This window comes from Chiroxiphia lanceolata, chromosome 11 (genome assembly GCF_009829145.1).
Source record: "Chiroxiphia lanceolata isolate bChiLan1 chromosome 11, bChiLan1.pri, whole genome shotgun sequence".
Taxonomy (NCBI): domain Eukaryota; kingdom Metazoa; phylum Chordata; class Aves; order Passeriformes; family Pipridae; genus Chiroxiphia; species Chiroxiphia lanceolata.
The window spans coordinates 12373007-12390588 of record NC_045647.1 but is presented as its reverse complement, the minus strand read 5'-3'; the positions used below and the strand labels follow the sequence as shown (position 1 = coordinate 12390588).

At 61.3% G+C, this 17582-nt stretch overlaps 2 protein-coding genes across 2 annotated transcripts in view; both read left to right on the top strand.

The window, feature by feature from the left end:
• COL7A1 (collagen type VII alpha 1 chain) overlaps nucleotides 1–13484 on the top strand; it is a 31154-nt gene extending 17670 nt beyond the window's left edge. The window contains exons 67-120 of the mRNA XM_032699343.1: nucleotides 92–127; nucleotides 222–326; nucleotides 465–500; nucleotides 670–705; nucleotides 889–936; nucleotides 1056–1091; nucleotides 1267–1398; nucleotides 1555–1764; nucleotides 1858–1893; nucleotides 2082–2126; nucleotides 2295–2366; nucleotides 2501–2545; nucleotides 2709–2771; nucleotides 2854–2898; nucleotides 3192–3227; nucleotides 3507–3542; nucleotides 3712–3756; nucleotides 3977–4009; nucleotides 4164–4226; nucleotides 4315–4350; nucleotides 4460–4540; nucleotides 4640–4708; nucleotides 4809–4844; nucleotides 4968–5006; nucleotides 5188–5232; nucleotides 5381–5425; nucleotides 5548–5583; nucleotides 5710–5769; nucleotides 5909–6034; nucleotides 6161–6232; nucleotides 6463–6498; nucleotides 6734–6793; nucleotides 6959–7003; nucleotides 7077–7112; nucleotides 7238–7273; nucleotides 7369–7425; nucleotides 7658–7729; nucleotides 7989–8060; nucleotides 8139–8174; nucleotides 8257–8337; nucleotides 8427–8480; nucleotides 8699–8752; nucleotides 8829–8891; nucleotides 8977–9039; nucleotides 9328–9444; nucleotides 9794–9871; nucleotides 9951–10004; nucleotides 10214–10262; nucleotides 10340–10387; nucleotides 10820–10909; nucleotides 11268–11330; nucleotides 11410–11529; nucleotides 12196–12375; nucleotides 12518–13484. Coding sequence (XP_032555234.1) covers nucleotides 92–127; nucleotides 222–326; nucleotides 465–500; nucleotides 670–705; nucleotides 889–936; nucleotides 1056–1091; nucleotides 1267–1398; nucleotides 1555–1764; nucleotides 1858–1893; nucleotides 2082–2126; nucleotides 2295–2366; nucleotides 2501–2545; nucleotides 2709–2771; nucleotides 2854–2898; nucleotides 3192–3227; nucleotides 3507–3542; nucleotides 3712–3756; nucleotides 3977–4009; nucleotides 4164–4226; nucleotides 4315–4350; nucleotides 4460–4540; nucleotides 4640–4708; nucleotides 4809–4844; nucleotides 4968–5006; nucleotides 5188–5232; nucleotides 5381–5425; nucleotides 5548–5583; nucleotides 5710–5769; nucleotides 5909–6034; nucleotides 6161–6232; nucleotides 6463–6498; nucleotides 6734–6793; nucleotides 6959–7003; nucleotides 7077–7112; nucleotides 7238–7273; nucleotides 7369–7425; nucleotides 7658–7729; nucleotides 7989–8060; nucleotides 8139–8174; nucleotides 8257–8337; nucleotides 8427–8480; nucleotides 8699–8752; nucleotides 8829–8891; nucleotides 8977–9039; nucleotides 9328–9444; nucleotides 9794–9871; nucleotides 9951–10004; nucleotides 10214–10262; nucleotides 10340–10387; nucleotides 10820–10909; nucleotides 11268–11330; nucleotides 11410–11529; nucleotides 12196–12375; nucleotides 12518–12567 — 3417 coding nt within the window. The 3' untranslated portion in view covers nucleotides 12568–13484. The remainder of the gene's footprint in view (nucleotides 1–91; nucleotides 128–221; nucleotides 327–464; nucleotides 501–669; nucleotides 706–888; nucleotides 937–1055; nucleotides 1092–1266; nucleotides 1399–1554; nucleotides 1765–1857; nucleotides 1894–2081; nucleotides 2127–2294; nucleotides 2367–2500; nucleotides 2546–2708; nucleotides 2772–2853; nucleotides 2899–3191; nucleotides 3228–3506; nucleotides 3543–3711; nucleotides 3757–3976; nucleotides 4010–4163; nucleotides 4227–4314; nucleotides 4351–4459; nucleotides 4541–4639; nucleotides 4709–4808; nucleotides 4845–4967; nucleotides 5007–5187; nucleotides 5233–5380; nucleotides 5426–5547; nucleotides 5584–5709; nucleotides 5770–5908; nucleotides 6035–6160; nucleotides 6233–6462; nucleotides 6499–6733; nucleotides 6794–6958; nucleotides 7004–7076; nucleotides 7113–7237; nucleotides 7274–7368; nucleotides 7426–7657; nucleotides 7730–7988; nucleotides 8061–8138; nucleotides 8175–8256; nucleotides 8338–8426; nucleotides 8481–8698; nucleotides 8753–8828; nucleotides 8892–8976; nucleotides 9040–9327; nucleotides 9445–9793; nucleotides 9872–9950; nucleotides 10005–10213; nucleotides 10263–10339; nucleotides 10388–10819; nucleotides 10910–11267; nucleotides 11331–11409; nucleotides 11530–12195; nucleotides 12376–12517) is intronic.
• Nucleotides 13485–13890: 406 nt separating this feature from the next.
• LOC116792396 (urocortin-3-like) lies at nucleotides 13891–16418 on the top strand. The gene is made up of 2 exons (XM_032699300.1): nucleotides 13891–13896; nucleotides 15739–16418. The coding sequence occupies exons 1-2, from the start codon at nucleotides 13891–13893 to the stop codon at nucleotides 16198–16200; spliced, it is 468 nt and encodes a 155-aa protein (XP_032555191.1). The 3' UTR covers nucleotides 16201–16418.
• The last annotated feature ends 1164 nt before the right edge of the window (nucleotides 16419–17582 follow it).

Genomic DNA, 17582 nt, shown 5'->3' with positions numbered 1-17582 from the left:
TCTGGTGGCTCCTCCCTGCCTGGCCCAGGACAATCATTTTGGGGCATGTGAATGAGGCAGCATCCCTCTAACTCCTTTCTCTCCTGGTTAGGGAGATAAAGGTGATACAGGACCACCTGGCAGAGAGGTGAGTACTCCCTGCAGAGGAGTGTGCTGATGGGGGCTGCTGAGTACATGTCCCTGGGTCCCAGGTCCTGGGGGTGACACAGCTCTCTCATCAGGGCCGCAGCGGTGCCAAGGGTGAGCCGGGGGACAGAGGTGTGCCAGGCCCTCTCGGCCCCCCTGGCCTTCCCGGTGTCCCAGGGCAGGTCGGCCCCCCAGGCCAGGTGCGTAGTTCTCGAGCCCACAGTGCCACCCAGCACCAGACCCTGGAGTCAGGCAGGACCCCTGTCCATGGCTCCTTCAGGGCACTGCCCTGTGTCCATGGGTTCTGCGTGCCATTGTGTCCCCTCTGTGTCTTCCAGGGCTCCCCAGGCCTCCGTGGGGTAGCTGGACCAAAGGTAAGTGTGCTCCTGCCCCAGAGCTCCTCAAGGCAAAGGTCTGGGGGACCCTGTGCCAGAGGGAACAAGTCCTTGGCAGGCTCCCAAGATGACAGGGCTGGACCCTGGTGCTGCAGTTGGTGCCAGGCAGCCTGACTCTGCCCCCCTTGACCCCTTTGCTGTGTTTCAGGGGGACCCAGGGGAGCCCGGGCTGCAAGGAGAGCCGGTGAGTACCCAGCACTGAGCCTTACAAGTTGCCAGCACCCCAGGGTGGTGGCAACCACAGCCCCTGTTCAGGCAGCACCAAAAGTGTTAACTCTGAAACCTTCTGAGGTCAGCACCAGCACTGCTCACCTCACCTAATGCACCTCTGCACGTCTTTTCATTCCCTCTTTCTCTGCAAACCTAGGGACGACCTGGCAGCCCTGGAGTACGTGGAGACCCTGGGACTGCAGTGGTGAGTCCCTGTCCTTACTGCTGGACTGGGACATCAGCTCTGGGGGACAGAGGACTGTCCACAGCCCTGACAGTGGGAGCAGGCTAACACCCACTTGGTTTTTAACGTCTTTATTGCAGAATGTTGAACGTAGCCTGGAAGCGCTTGGCATCAAGGTATGTATTTCCTGGCTGTTGGGCTGGGGTTTGTTCCTGCCACATGGCAGCAGGAGGGGGACATGGGAGGTGGTGAGAGATCTGAGCAATCCAGGGCAGCTTAGCAGGGCTGTGGGGTGCTGCCACAGCTGGGTTGCACTGATGTCCTGACTGGTGTGTCTTTCCTCCCTCCCAGATTTCATCCCTGAAGGAGCTCACGGGTGCCTATGATGGGAGCTCGGACTCAATTCTGCCTGTGTCGGAGCGACTGCGGGGCCAGAAGGGCAGTCGGGGGGATCCAGGAGAGAGGGGGCCCCCAGGCCGAGAGGTGAGCGGAGCCAGGCTCAATACCAAGCCCCAACATGCTGCCCCACTCGTGGTACCTGTTCTGGCTGGGAGGGGTGTGCAGCCAGCTCAGCCCTGGGGGGCTCGGAGGGGCTGACAGCTGCAGGGCTGGCTCTGCAGCGTGGCTTATGTTTTGCAGGGCTCCTTAGGCTTCCCTGGCGAACGAGGACCCAAAGGTGACAAGGGGGACCCAGGCACCCCTGGCCCCCAAGGCCCCATGGGCCGGGCCGTGGGTGAGCGGGGTCCCGAGGGCCTGCCTGGGCAGGCTGGGGAGCCTGGCAAGCCAGGCATTCCCGGGGTGCCAGGCCGGGCTGGGGAGCTGGGGGAACCTGGGCGACCCGGTGAGAAGGTGAGTGTGTGTGGAAGTGTGAGGGGGAGGCTGGGGCACCTGGTCCAGGGGCTTGGGGACAGCGCTGTGACAGCCATCACATTGTGTTCACAGGGCGACCGGGGCGAGAAGGGCGACCGAGGTGAGCAGGTGAGCTGGGAGAGGGAGATGGTCCACTCCATCTCCCCTTGTGTTGTGCCCCTCTTGAAGGGACACAGGGCTGTCAAACAGGCTGGCAGATGCCCTGTGGAGGCCAGGAGTGGCCATACCAGGATGGCTCTGCTCCCCCATGCCCTGTTGTCCTCTTTGGTGCTCAAGCTATTTCTCTACCCTCCCAGGGCAGGGATGGCTTGCCTGGACCCCAAGGACCCCCAGGACCCAAGGTAGGTGATGGCTGTTGCTGGTGACCATCCTCAGGATGCCAGCCTGCACATCTGGGGATGGATAGTCATGTCCAGTCCCTTGGCACAGGGTCTTGGGGAGGGCTGTGCCCCCAACGGGACCTTCCTGGGGTCTCCTGGGTGCTGGCCCTGACTATTCCCTGCCCACAGGCAGACGTGGTGGAGGGCAGCCTGATGGGCTTTCCTGGCGAGCGTGGCCCCGTTGGACCCAAGGGAGCGAAGGTGTGTGGCTGGGCAGGGAGGAGGGGGGCAACCAAGGCAATTGAGCCAGGGCAACATGATCAGCTGGGGCTGGGGATGATGGTAGGGCAGAGGGACAGCAGGGGCTGATGGCATCTGTCTTCTTCCCAACACAGGGTGAGCCTGGAGTCGAGGGCGAGCGGGGACCCAAAGGAGATAAGGTCTGAGGTCACAACTGTCCCATTGCCAAAGTAGCAGCCTCATGGAGCAAAGCCCTGCATGGGGGCACTGCTGGGGGCACCCCTCTTTGAGTGTCAGCAGGCCCTGAAACATCATGGGGAGGTCCCTGCCTGTCCTGTGACTCTGTGCCTGTCCCAACTGCAGGGTGAAGGTGGCTTGCGGGGTGACCGAGGGGAGCCCGGTGAGAAGGGCAGGGATGGTGCCCCAGTGAGTACTGCACTGTTCCCCTGCCTAGCACTGACCCCAGACCCCTGCCTGGCACTGACCCTGTCTCCATCTCTTGCTCCAGGGTCTCCCTGGTGAGAGAGGGCTGGCTGGCCCCGAGGGGAAGCCGGTGAGTGGGGACATAGTGGAGGGATGCAGGCTGGGAGTGGGGAAAGGTCCTGTGGTCCCACACCAGCCTCCACCAACACCAGTGGGAGCATTCATGCCTCTTTCATCTCCTTTCCCCCCACCCCATGCAGGCCCTGGAGGCCTTTAGGGGGCCTTCCCCCACACCTACCTTCCATAAGCACCCTGGCTGAGTACCATACGACAGGAATGGAGAGCATCCCTGGGAGGGAGGCAGGGTTGTGTGGGAGTGGGGTGTTCCTGCTTGCCCACTGACTCCGATGTGGTTCTTTGCAGGGTTTGCCAGGCTTCCCTGGCGTGCTGGGACGTCCGGTAGGTGTCTGTGTGTCCCCTGTGTCCCTGTGCCTCCCCCATCTCAGCACACACCTGGGGGCTCCTAGCCATGAGTTCTTGGTGAAGCTGTGGGGTCACGCTGCTGTGGGGGTGGGTGCTTGGCTCCCTGCATCTTAGCAGGAGCCATCTAGGCTTGTCTTACTTGGTGTGGGTGCTTTCCAGAGCCACTGGCATTGTCTGGTTCTCCTCACCCATGGAAACCCCTCCTCACTGGCGGAAACCCCTCCCTGTAGTGACTCCATCTCTTTCTCCCTTCAGGGCAACCAGGGAGACCCAGGACCCCCAGGACCTCCGGTAAGATGCCACCCTGTACCACATGCAAGAGAGACATCAGCCAGGCTGGGTGTTCCCCCAGGGAGCAGGGGTGGGGTGGCAGTGCTGGGACCAAGCAGCCCTGCTGCCCTCTCCCTGTCCTGAGCCAGCAACAAGCACCACCTCAACCATGTCTCCTTGTTCTCTGCAGGGCAGCACTGGCCCACCAGGGACCCAGGGCCCAGCTGGGACCAAGGTATGGCATTGGCATCTGCATTGGCATTGCCATCTCCAACCTGGCAGAGGGAAGTGGTGCCTTGCCAGATTTGAGGGCTGGAGGGAGGGCCACATTTTGGGAAGTTTTGGGCTGGAGGGAGGGACATTTTGGCCTGAATCCAGGTGTGGAGACATGGCTGTGACTGCGGCAGCTGGTGGGTTGGAACGGTTTTGGGTTGATGCAAGTGCATTCTTTTCAGGGTGATCCAGGGGAACCTGGCTCCGGCATCCGTGTGAGTACTCACACCATCCCTACTAGCACCCACATGGCCCCTCCAAAGCCATCCAGCCTCCCCAAAATCATCCAGTCCCACCACATCTTCCCACAGGAGCAGCCAAGGTCCTGGCTGTGCTGCCCCCTCTCTGATGAGGCTGTTTCCATTGCAGGGCTTGCCTGGTCCCCAGGGCAGCATGGGGCTGCCAGGGCCCCCCGGCCCCCCTGGCCCAGGGGTAGGTATTTGCAACCCCCCGAACCTGCCCCTTGGCCATTCCTGGTGCCTGAGGTGCTGCTTGATTTCTGCTTGTGTCTCCGTTGCAGGGCCCACCAGGTGTCCCCGGGCAGCCGGGACAAGTGGTGAGTGTGTTGTGTCCCTCCTGCCTGGTTGCCTTCACTGTGGGTGCTCAGGGCTGCCTGGGGAGCTGCCTGGACTCCCACGGCCCAGCCCCACTCCTACTGTCTGCAGGGGGAGAGTGGGAAGCCTGGTGTGCCAGGCAGGGATGGCGTGCCAGGGAAGGACGGCGAGGCAGGGATGCCTGGGAAGATGGTATGTTGCTACTCACCCTGTTCCATCCCAGCGGGAGCCCCATGAGGCTCAGCCTGGAGTGTCTGCAGCTGAGGCTGAGGGCTGTGCTGCTTGTGCCAGGGCATGCCAGGACCTTCGGGCCCTGCCGGTCCCAAGGGAGAGCCAGGGGATGCTGGAGCCCCGGGGCAGGTGAGTTCAGAGCTGCCTTGTCTGGTGTTCCTGGCCAGGATGAGGGGGAGCATCCCCATGCAGCCCTGCTCACCTGCCCCCTCTCTCCTCTGTGCCCCAGGCCATCGCTGGCCCCCCTGGCCCCAAAGGCGAGAAGGTGAGAAGCCAGGGTGGGAAGGTGGGAGGTGGGGGAACCCCCACCCCTGGGAGCTGCCAAAGCCCCCAAAGCTGGCGCTGGCATACGCTGTGGGCATGTCTGATCACTTGTGTGTCCCTGCAGGGAGAGCCAGTGCTGCTGGAGGGTGTGCTGGGAGAGCCTGTGAGTTGGCCCCATAAACCTCATCACCCACACTAACCTAATCTCCCCCTGTTAACTTTTCCCCCCGCATTAACTTTGTTCCCCCCATTAACATCATTCCCCCCTCCCACCACCCCTGCCTTCTGTGGGACAAGCCAGCCCTGTGCCCACTCCCTCCCCTAACACTGCTCTCCCCCCACAGGGCTCCAAGGGTGACAGAGGCTTGCCAGGCCCCAAGGGCGAGAAGGTGGGTGCTACCCTGGAGGATGGTGAGGAGGGGGCTTTGGGGACCCTGGGCTTCCTGGCTGCTTGGCCATAGTGTGGGGATCCAGCTGCAGCTGTTGCCCCAATCCACCCTCCCATATGCCTACTTTTTCCTTGTTTTCTCCTGCCAGGGGGAGCCAGGAAGATTCGGGGAGCCAGGAGATCCTGGGGAAGATGTGAGTAGGAGGCATGTGGATGCTGGGGTGGATGCTGGGGGCGGTGGCTGCTGTCGGGGTGTGGGATCTGTGCCCTTGTCACCTACTGGCCAGCCCTTCTTGGGGGCTTGATGTCTTCACAGGGAGCCAAGGGGTCTTCCGGAGCCAAAGGGGAGAAGGTACGTGCTCCCTGCTCCCAGAGGGGCTCCCCAGCCCTAGGGGGATGCTCTGGATGTCACAGTGCTCCTGGCACCCCTGTGCCCACCAGCCAGGGAATGTGCCACATGCTTTCTGCCACCACACAGGGATCACCTGGTGTCGGTGCACGGGGTCCACCAGGACAGGATGGGCCTCCAGGTTTGAAGGTAATTCCTGCCCCCATGTCACCCTGGCTCTCATCACATCCCCAATGCCCAGGTGATGCCCTAGCTTTGCTGGCCAAGGGAAAAGCACAGTCCTAAGGGGCTGCTTTCCTGGGCCCCATCTCTTTCTTCCCTGATTCAGGGGGACACTGGCTTGCCAGGATTACCAGGACCCCCAGGCTTAGCAGGCATTGCTGGGACGCCAGGACAGCCAGGCCTGAGAGGGGACAATGGGCAGCCTGGCCCTCCAGGTCCCCCAGGAGAGAGGGTAAAGACTGCAACCAGAACCTGGTCCTAGTGACACTGGACCCTTGGACAGTGTCAGCAAGGCCCCTGCAAGCCCCACTGCCTCCTAGCCACAGTCCCTGCCCACTCACTGTTTTTTCCCTGCCAGGGTTCGATTGGCTTTCCAGGCAGAGATGGCACTGCTGGACCACCAGGACCTGTGGGGCCCCCAGGGCCCGCTGTGAGTATGGTGCCACAGCATTCCTGGGGCTGTAGGCTCTACCCTGGCTCCTCTGCTGGCTCAGACAGGGGGACAGGGACCCACCCGGCACTTCCCTGGCCCTTGAGCCTGGGGGTTGCCAGGGTCTCTGGTACTGGGTGAGAACAGCTGTGGGAGTCTGAGGAATGCTTTGCAGTGCACCTGGCAGTGTCTTCCTCCTGTGGCTTGCTCACCCTTCTCCTTTCTTTTAGGGCATACAAGGGGCCCCTGGCCTGAAGGGTGACAAGGTAGGATGGGGACAACCCTATAGCATGAAGAGTGTGATGCTGCTTCTCTTGTGGGAGGTGGCTGCAGGGACACCCCCCCTGAGAGTGCTGAGCCCGCTCTGGATGGTGACACATGGGAGCCTGAAGAAGTGCCAGGCACCCAGAGAGATGCTGGGGACTGTGGGGTGTCCCCTGGCATGGGGGGTACATGACAGGGCTGGGAGGACAGGGATCAACTGTTGCCTTCCTCTGGCAGGGTGCTCCAGGGGCTGGGCTGCCAGGAGCCAGAGGTGAGCGTGGAGACCCGGGGCCACGGGTAGGTACTGCCAGAGCCCCCCATGTGCCCACAGGCAGGGACAGAAAATCCCACATTGTCAGCCCTGAGGGGACTCTGAGCCAGACCTGCACCTGTTCCTGGGGTGAGATGATGCTGGAGTGCCCCCATTCCAAGCCCCCTTCTCACATCCTTTCCTTCCCACAGGGTGAAGACGGGCGCCCAGGGCCAGAAGGGGATCGTGGGCCAGTGGTAAGTACCTCCCTTCCCCAGCTGCACCCCGATCCAGGCCCTTCCCTAACCAACCCTCTCTTCTCTCCCACAGGGCTTGCCTGGGAACCGGGGGGAGCGTGGGGACAAGGTAAGGGAATCTATGGGCTGGGGAACTGCAGGGGGCAAATGATGCACCTCCAGGGATTGGGGTCTCCAGGGAGGTGCTGCCTGTTCCCCACTGTGCGTGCTTGCAGCATCTCACCTTCCTCACAGGGGGACCTTGGGGCCCCAGGACCTAAAGGAGACAAGGTGAGTCCCTGGAGCGGGGGGGGGCAGTGGGAGAGCAGACAGCAGCCCTGACCCTGCTGCTCATCCCCACCTGTCTCCCTCCTTTGGGTGTACAGGGCGATACTGTGGTGGTGGAGGGGCCGCCTGGAGCACGGGGCAGCAAAGGGGAGCCGGTAAGAGCTGTCCCTAACCTCCCTCTTCCCATCCTCCCTGTCCCTCTGGGAGGTGGTGAGGGAACTTCTTCCTGCTGAGGGACCCTCCCTTGCAGAGCACGTTTTCTCTTTTCCTTCAGCCTGGCTATGGACTCCCTTGTCCCTGCCCACGGGGAGTCTGTCCCCCCCACCCTGATGTGTGTCTGAGCTTCTCCCCATCCCCTGACCCCTCCCTGTGTTTCCCCCTTTTCAGGGAGACCGAGGCCTGAAGGGCACAGAAGGGGACAAGGGGGACAAGGGGGAGCAAGGCATGCCTGGAGAGAAGGTACAGGGCTGGGGGGACTAGTGCAGGACCAGGGGTGGCTGGGTTGGGGACCATGGAGGGCTTTTGATAGGACGTTGAACAGAGGGAGCAGGGCATGACGGCATCCCTGTGCCCCATGGGCTGATGCTTCTGTGCACCCTGACGTGGTGCAAGGGGAGCTGCTGGATCCAGCCTCAGGGGTGACCACAGCTGTGCTGTGGCCATGCAGTGGCTGGAGTTTTTCCTTCTGTCCTGTGTCGATCTGGGGTTTTTCTTGCAGGGGATGAGGGGTGAGCAAGGCGAGAAGGGCTCCACGGGCTTTCCTGGGGCACGCGGCCCTGGTGGGCAGAAGGTAAGGAGCTGAGCATACCCCACTGCTGATGGCACCATTCCCTTTGCCTGCCCTGACTGATACCTTTGCCTTCCCCAGGGAGAGGTTGGAGCCTTGGGAGAGCCTGGTGAGCCGGTGAGGAGCTGCATCTTGGTGCTGCTGCCACCCTGCTATAGGACAGGAGCGGACCCCTGTCACACTGTGTGCTCTCCCACAGGGTCAGCCTGGCCGTGACGGGATCCCTGGAGCTCGGGGAGAGAAGGGGGACATGGGACCCGTGGGCATGCGTGGCCTCAAGGTGGGTTGTTCTCTCTGGCTGCTGGTGCTCTCCTGGCCAGGACTAGTGCCAGCGTGGCATAGCTCTGACTCCCCTCCTCATCCTCACAGGGTGAACGGGGCATGAAAGGTGCCTGTGGCCTCAATGGGGAGAAGGGTGAGAAGGTGAGTGGGTGCCCGCAGGGTGCTGCAGGAGCCTAGATGTTACCTGGAGGCTACGGCCCTTTGGATCCCCTCCGCCAGCCAGTGGGAGCAGGGAGATGGCTGAGGCTGGACCTTGACCTTGCAACAGGGTCATGAGGTCCCCTCCTCAGCCTGTGGCTCTGGGGTGAGCACTGAGGGGTGCAGGACTGACTGCTCTGCCTCTCTCCTGCCTGCTGTAGGGGGATCCGGGGATCCCGGGGCGCTCGGGGCTGTCAGGGAGGAAAGGTGAGCCGGTAAGTACCTCACTGACACCAGGGTGGGACAGGAGCACATGGCTGATGGCTGCCGGACATCTACTCTGTCCCCCAGGGAGAACTGGGTCTGTCGGGACCACCGGGCATCCCAGGGAAGGAAGGGCTCATGGGACCCAAGGTAGGTCAGAGCAGTACTGGGAAAAGCTGTGCTGGCACTTTACCCCCCCACCTGTCCCCTGCTGCCTGTCCCTTCCTCTTTGCAGGGTGACCGGGGATTTGACGGGCAGCAGGGTGCCAAAGGAGATCAGGGGGAGAAAGGAGACCGGGTGAGTGAGCTGGAAAGAGATGGGATGCATTGCACATCATTGCTTGTACCAGGATATGGCCTTGATCAGAAGCACATCAGAGCCTGATGCTCCCAGAAGAGTCATTTGGCACTGCTCTAAATTATATCACTGAGCTATGAGTGACAACAGCTCTCCCCACTCTTTACAAGAAGTCACCACTGCCAGTGCTTCAGGGATGCCCAGCTGTGGGGTCAGAGGATGCCCATGGCGCCTGCTTTGGGGTCAGGGTCTCTGACACCCCTGGTCTTACCCTTTGCTCTCCTGCAGGGTGCCCCTGGCATTATTGGTGGCCCCGGTCCCCGGGGTAATGATGGTGCTCCTGGCCCCCCTGGACCCCCAGGGAGCATTGGCCCACGAGGCCCTGAGGGCATGCAGGGCCAGAAGGTGAGTCCTCACCACGGGTGGCTGGTCCCTCTCTGGAGGCTGTTAGGAAAGGAGAGCCCAGTCCCCTGAGTGGATGAGGGATTGGTGGCATCTGAAGTTATGTTCTGGCTCTCTGCCCTGTCAGATCACTGGCTTTGGGGTCCTCCCTTGTGTCCCCCTGCCCAGTGGATAGGAGCCTGAGGGGTTTGCAACCCTGCTTGTCCTTGATGTGAGCTGGACCCATCCCCATCCCAGCCTGCACAGGCATCTCTGGGGTGCAGGGGTGGGGAAAGCAGCACATCCATAGTGCTGAGGAGAGCAGAGAGACTCTAGCACTACCAGCCAGATCCTGAGCATGTGTCCTTTGCAGGGGGAGAGAGGCCCCCCTGGACAGTCAGTGCCGGGTGCACGTGGCGTTCCCGGCATCCCCGGTGAGAGAGGAGAGCAGGTGGGTGAGCGGGTGCCTGGCCCTGCCTGGTGGAGCCCCAGCCAGTGCCAGTGTCCCACCTTCTTTCTGCTGTCCCTAGGGCAGTCCTGGCACCCGTGGGCTCCGTGGGGAGAAGGGGGAGCCAGGCTTGACGGTAAGAAACAGGAGGGAACCAGCATAGACTCATGGCACTTGGGTCACCGGGGTGGGAAGGGGTGCTGGATTGATCCCACTGCCACTGATGGAGGGGGCTGCCCCCACCTCCGGGCTCTGCTGGGGCCTGGGGAAAGGGTTTTTCCTCCCCTTTAATTGCACCATCCCCTATTGCAATGTGGGACCTTTGCCCCTCCATGTGCCCGGCAGGAGGACGAGATCCGTGCCTTCGTCAGGCAGGAGATGAGCCAGCACTGTGGTGAGCACCCCCTCTGCTGCCCTGGGGCTGGGGGTCTGGCCCTACTGCCCCTGACATCTGCCTTTTCTCTCCCACAGCCTGCGGCAGCCACTTCCCACGGCACCTGGATTCACGTGAGCACTCAGGTTGCAGCTTTTCCTTTCTACCCCCCTGCCCCGCACGTGTGGCACCGAAGGGTCCTGGTACCCAAGTGTGCCGCCAGTTTTGGGGAGCTGGATGTGGCTTGGGCCCTCCATGACCCCCTCAGTCAGGGTCAGCATCCATGTGGGAGCGTGCACAGGGAGAAGGAACGGTGTGTGGCAGGAGTGATGGTTCAGCAGGGATCCCCAAGGACAACTGGCTTGGGATAGTACCAACGGGGTCTGGGGGCTGCCAGGGTCTGCCCAACTTGTGAACGGACCACGAGGACTGCACCCCATCCATGCTTGGATGTCAGAGCTGGGGCAGGGATCTTACAGGGGTCAGGAGTGCTGGAGGGGAGGGTGGGCTGGAGGAGTGGGATTGGAGGGATGGAAGCAAGGGGTGGGCTGGGATGAGGTGGGTCCTTTCTCTCCAAGGAGGCTGGGGGGCTCAGGCCAGGAGCAGCTTCCGCTCTGCCCAGGGAGGAGGAAGAATCGTTCGCCAGGAGAGGGAGCATGGCCAAACAGGTGATGGAGAGCCCAGAGGACCTACAAGATCTGGCCCCATGGGCATGTGTGCCTGCCTGTGCCCTCCCCTGTCCCCATCCTGCTGGGCTACAAGTGGGTGCTGTCTCCCCGGGCCTCTCCTGCCTGTCCATCCTCCAGAAGCCCCTGGCAGCCCTGGTCTGTGGTGCACAGAGAGGAGAGGGTGTTCCCAGGTCCCCAACCCCTGTCCATGTATCCTGTCAGGCTGCAGAAGTGTTGTGGTAGTGCTTGACTGCTCTGCACCTGACAGGCGTGGATTTCCCCTGGGAAGGAAGGGGAAAGTGCCCCAGACTCCCTCACCTCCTCCCTGATGCCTGTGCCATGTTCTTCCCCTTCACAGAGTCCGCTGGCAGCACTCACACAGTCCCTGTGCTCAAGTTATCACACACTGAAGAGGAGGAGGGTCTGTCATCTCCCTGTCCTCCTTTTTCCCTGCTCCACATGCGTGGCAAAAGCTGCTCATGCCTGGTGCTGTCTCCCAGGGCAGGACAGGGAGATCAATCTCGACACCGATGACCTCGAGTACGACAGCATGTATGGGGAGGAGGAGGACTATGATGAGGCCCCAGAGATGGACAGCTCGGAGCAACCTGTGATGGATGGTGAGCTTCCCTGACACTGAGGATGACCTGGGGTGACCACGGGGCTGCCCCAGGCCTTTGCCTGGTAGTGGGTCCCTGTGCCTTCTGGCTGTGTGGATTTAGGATTTGCAGCCCTCTTGCTGGTATCTGGGTACATTGTGCCTTCCCTATCAGAGCACAGTGCTGTACACACCATGCAGACTTCACACTCTGTTCCCCTTGCTGAAGCCATCACCAGCAGTGATGGGTGGTTTGCTGTGGAAACTGCCCCTGGCAAGTTTCCTGTGCTGCAAGTCATGAGCTGCAGGAGGGGATCCCACAGCCCCCAGGAGATCAGGGAAGCCGTAAGGGCAGCAGCATGCAGAGGGTCCCCCCACAACCCTTCCTAGGTGTGCTGTGGCCATCATGTCCCCATGCCACCTCCCTCCAAGCTCTTCTCTCCAGCCTTTGCTGGCTGCCCCTGGAAGAGGGCTTGCCCAGAGCGGCATCTCCTGCCCTCACTTCCAGCACTTGGGCAGAGCACATAGGTGCCCCCTCCAGCCAAACCTTGCCCATGCTCAGCTGGGAGCCATCCCCTGCCTTCTTCTTCTGGGGTTTCCCCTCCTCTGCCAAGTGTGCCTGGCTGCCTGCACGGCCAGTGTGCTGCCAGCTCCTGCCTGCCCTCACCATCACCGTTTGCCCCCGCAGCTGAGCCCTGCAGCCTGCCGCTGGATGAGGGGCACTGCCAGCACTACACCCTGCGCTGGTACTACAACCAAAGAGTCACTGAGTGCCGGCCCTTTGTCTACAGTGGCTGCCAGGGCAACCTCAACCGCTTCGACAGCAAGGAGGAGTGTGAGCTGCACTGCAGGCAGCACCCAGGGGCAGGTAGGCAGGACTTGGCACAGCCACCGGCACCGGCAGGCCTGGCAGCATCTCCACCCGGTGCTGTGGGCTCAGCAGTGCAGAGCTGGGGGCACGATGCTGGTCCCTCACCTCGGCTCTGACACCACCTCTCCTCTCTCCACAGGTGCCCGTGATGTTGCCAGTGGCAAGACGGTAGGGCAGCCAAAGGTGTAGGTGTGGGCAGTGTCCCGGCAGGCAGGGTTGCCTGGAGGTGGGGCCCGGCTGCCACCCCAGCTGGGGCTGGGCTGCCCGCCGTGGCAGGGGCCACGTACCCACCAGCCCCTGGCAGGAACCTGGTGCTATTTCTAATGTGTCTTTATGCTGCTCATGGGTTTTTCATATCACACCACTTTTATTGTCGTTAAGGTGAAATTTATATCAAATGGGAAACCACCTCCCACCAAGGCTCTGAACCCCCACGAAAGTTTCCTGGGCTGTTCCAGTTTGATTTTTAAATTATTTGCTGCCAATAGGATGGTTCTTATCCCTGTCCCCCATCTCTGGCAGCCAGAAGGACTTGGCAGGGTTGGGCTCCCCTCCCCTCTCTGCTGGGAGAGCTGCTTGCATCCCTGGGCAGTACCCCCCTGCATATCATCCCCCACCCCCACCCTGCAACCAGCTCCATCTGAATAAATTTCACCTTAACCTCAGCTGGGGCTCAGTTCCCCTTTTGTGGCTGCAATGGTTTGGCAATGACCTGTGGGGAGACTGGAAGCTCTCTCCATGTGCTGCCCCCCCAGCTCACATGCCTGCCAGCAGCACATCAGTCGGTAGTCCGTGGGGTACTCACCTGCATCCCTGGCCCGTCAGGGAAACCCTGAGGATGGTGCTATGTTAGAAGAGGTTCCTGCTTGCCCACGCTTACTCTCAAAGGCTTTGTGAAAGTGATGTCGGCTCCCGGGGTCGCAGCCCCTGCCTCCCCCCAACCCCAGGGCTGACAGGAATGTGCCCCTCACTGCCCCAGGGCCTGAGGGGCCGCTGGGGGGCTTTGTGGCCCCCACACATACCGCTGCTCTCTGTGTATATCTGTATACAGCGAATGTATATGTGTACTAATGTGAGGGGGATGTGATATTAAAGCTGTGCTCACAGGGAGGTGTCATGCTTCTTGGCACGCTGCTGGAGATGCCCGTGGAGTTTGGGGATGGCTCTTGAGTCAGGCATGCCCCCTGCCCACCTCAGCTGGGTTGCCCTTTCTTGCTGCCCATTGCTGGCAGTGCTAGCTGGGGTTCCTCAACCCCCTGAGGGAACCCAATGTCCCATCCCTGTGCCCAGCACATGCCCAGCTGACGCAAGCCAGGCCATGACCCCTGTCCAGGCCCTGACGTGTCAGCACGTGGGTCTGTGGTGCTGCATGATGTGCTGTGTGAATCAGTGCTAATTTTGGCTGCTGGGTGTGAGTTCCTGGCTGTCCCCAGGAGGAGGAACAGAGCTAGCATTATTTCCACTCCCTGCCACTGCTGTGGAGGGTGGCATAGGACCGGTCACCCTGCGGTCATGAGGGTGGGTAGACCCCCAGTGGTCTGAACCCAAAGCACCCTGGCTCCTTGCCCTGGCCAGCCCTCTGGGCTGAGCACTCACCAGCTCATCTCATGCAGGTTCCTGCCTGGCCTGAGAGACCTGGGATGCTCCCACAGTCCCTAAGCAGGGAGCTTTGGGGCAAAGCCCTTCCATGTGGGACTCACCCCACAGCAATACCTACAGGCTGTTACCTACCACGGGCAGCTGGTAGAGGGGCTGGGCCAGACTAGACTGGTACAGGTAGGCTGCAAACTGGTGGCATCACAGTTAGACTCGGTGAAGGTGGGCTGCAAAACAGTTGGAACGGCAGGGAGGTGACATTTCTCCAGATATGTCCTCCAGCTGGCCAGGGCCAGGAAGTCTATCAGGACACAGCATCAGACCAGTACCGGGAGATATCCAGGAGCCTCCTGAGGCACAATGCCCAGAGGGCTGGTACTCACAGCCAGTGCCATGGCCATCGGCCAGCACCAATATGCATGTTTTCTCCCTTCCTTAAGGCTGACAGGAGCAGGAAGGCTGACAGGCCTAATTAGATGGAGAAGAAACATCTCACAAGTCAGACATGAAACAATTATGACTGAGATGCCCCAGGTTCCTGGAACCCCCTCTAAATGCAGCTCACGGAGCTGCAAGGGGGCACACGCCCACCCACATCCCGGGATGATTTCATCTGCTGTTAGACAAAATGTATTAATAACATTCCTCCCCCCTCCCTCCTCCCCATGTCACTGTCACCCCCTCTGCGGGTCAGAGGTGGAGCTGGGACAGGATAAGAGCAAGGGCTTGGCAGGGAGCAGGGCAAATACCCAGCTCGTGGTCCCTGCACTGTGGGAGCATTGCCTGAGCATCGGGGAGACGAGGACCTGCTGGAAATGGTGAGGCTGTGCCCTCAGTGGTGCTTTTCAGGGGCTTTTAGCTGGGAAACGGGTTGAAAGGGTTTGGATGTTTTTCATTGCCCACTTCCAGGTGAGTTAAACCACCTCTGGCTACCTGCTCTGGGACTTTCCAAAGGGTTTAATCCAGGAGATAAGTTGCAGCAGGTTGGATGCCTTTCACTTTTCTCCTTCCAGCTGGACAAACCTGACTGGGTGACTGATTTGGGGGAGAGGCACCAATACAGCAGGATTTGTGCAGCAGTGCCCCTGCACTTGCTCTGACCCCCACCTCCCATCACAGCACCCTGGAACCCCCAGGGCCCTCCTTGGGACCAGGGTGAGGGATGGGGTGGAGGCTCAGCATAACTCATGCCCTTGTCACCCCACTGCCACCAATCTGCTGTGTATTTTGGGCCAGGTGGCTCATATCCCTCCTAGGGAGCTTGGCTTTTGCCCCAGAGAGCCCAGGAACCCTGTGGGAAGGCGTGGGAGGAAGGAAGCCCCACAGCCTGCCCAGCCCCGAAATCCCAGGCACGTCACCTTTCCCCGGCCAAAGGGCAGTAATGGGTTGGGGAGCAGCCACACTCCCAAGGCAGCCTCCCAAGAAGGAATGTCCCCTACCCAGGGTGACAAAGGGCTGGAGAGTGTGAAATGGAGCTGAGAGCCAGTGTCTGGCCAGGGGCTGTGGGAAAGGACAGGGGCACCCCACTGATTTGATTCCCACATCCCCTTCATCCTCCTCAAAACTTCCCGCCCTGTTCAAAAAGGTTAAAATCAGGGTGGAAAAATTAGGTCTTCCCAAAAGGGAGGTGAACCACCCCCAGTTGGCATGGGGAGTAGGGAGGGTCTGCATGTGGCACCCTGGTGGGGATATGTCCTGCTGGGGGGGCTGTGGGGCCATGGCAGTGTGATGGGGGGGTGATGTTCAACCACACACTCCCTGCAGGCGCTCCCGGCTGTGCTGCAAGGCAGGATGCTGCTCACCTTCCTGGTGGTCCTCGGGGCACCAGCAACAGCCAGAAAGGAACTGAACCTCGAGCGGCTCCCGCCAGCCCCCAGAGCTGGGGATGGAGGTAACCTGACCAGCCAGGAAACCACCGGCACTAACAAGATGCTGGCAGCTCTCCCCAAAATGAGGAGGGGCGACTTTGGCTCTGGGGAAGGGTCTCATCCAGACAAAGCCAGCCTGCTGCTGCCAGAGGGGTCAGCAAGGAAAGCACTGCCCTGGCCGACGAGCCCAGCCACCAAGAGACCTGCTCCCAGGAAAAAGGGGAGGAAGGTGTCCCTGTCACTTGATGTCCACACACACTTATTGGAGATCCTACTCGACCTGGCCAGAGAAAAGGAGCAGCAGGACAAGGCGGCTGCCAATGCCGAGCTGATGGCCCAGCTCGGGCGTAGGAGATGAACTCCCCTGGCTGGGACATGCCTGCTCAGGCAGGGCCGGAGAGGGCAGCGGGGCTGCCAGGGGTACAGACGGAGGGAAGCGTGGAGTGGCTCTGGTGTGCCTGCAGGGGGCTGCGGACACAGCATCATCCCCCTGGTCCCGGTGCTCATGGCACAAGCAGCAGCCACGGTAGGATTTGGTTTAATAACCATCACCTCAGCACCTCTGGAGAAGACACAGCCGGGTTTGCCTTTGCCCAGGCCAGCGCTGGAGCACAGCCAAGTCCCAGCCTCAGGAACCACGGGGATTTCTGTGCCTGGCTTTGCTCCCTGCTCATCCACCACTGGGATGTCTCCAAAGGGGCTGCATCCAGCCAGGCATCTTTTCCTGTGTGCTGCTTCTCCCTGGGTGACTGCAGCAGACAAAACCCTCCACAAAGCTTGGCTGAGCCTTCGAGCTGGAGTTGGCGAGCATGCACAATAAAATGCAGCATCAAATGCAACTTCTTTTGGTTTATACTGGTTCTGCACCCCTTTACACCCCCATTTCATGTTCCCTTTCCCCAAAGCTGCAGCAAGGTCATGTTTTGGGCTGGGTCCAGCACAGGAACTCATTAAACTCCAAATGAGGGGTGTCAGCAGCACCAGCAGTGGGGCCAGCCCCCGGCCCAGGGAGCTCACAGAAGCTCTGTACTAGCGGGGACGTTGTGTTGTGCCACCAGAGCTGCCGTCTTCGGCACAGATGGGAGATAAGAGCAGCACAGAGCACAGTGCGGCCGCCCCGTGCAAAGTACAGGGTGGTGCAGGCAAGGCTGAGGCCGGGGGACACCCGTGGGAGGGCCGCTGGAGCTGGTGGGGGACACGGCCATGCTCTTCGAGGAATACCTGGTGCAGGGTGAGTGAGCCCTTTGGCCTTGGAGCGGGCACTGGCTTTGGAAAGGGGGCCCAAGCAACTTGGGTGACCCCACGTTCCATGGGAGGGACATATTTTGGTAGCTGGTGAAGGGACGTGCCAGCAGACGGTGGGTTGGGGTGAGGTGGTGAGGTGGCCAACAGGTCCTTTGTCGTCCCTGCCCGTCCCGGGGCTCAGGGGATGGTCGGGCAGCGCTGGCCCCTGGGGACACCCCACTGCAGCAGGTGGGTGCTCCGGGGCTGGGCCTGGGGTTTGTGGGTACAGGGTACAGGATGCCGGTAGCAGTGGGGACGGGGGCCCAGCAGACGCTTCCAGAGGCGGTGCCTCCCAGCAGGATGCTCCAGGGCAGGCAGCCCGGGTGACAACTGCCCATCCCGAGAAGGGGGTTCCCCTCTACCACCCCCAGTTGCCGCCTGGGGTGCTGAGCCCCTGGCAGGATCTCCTTCCCATGTCTTGCCCTAGCGCCCCATCTCCCCTCCCCAATCCCAGTG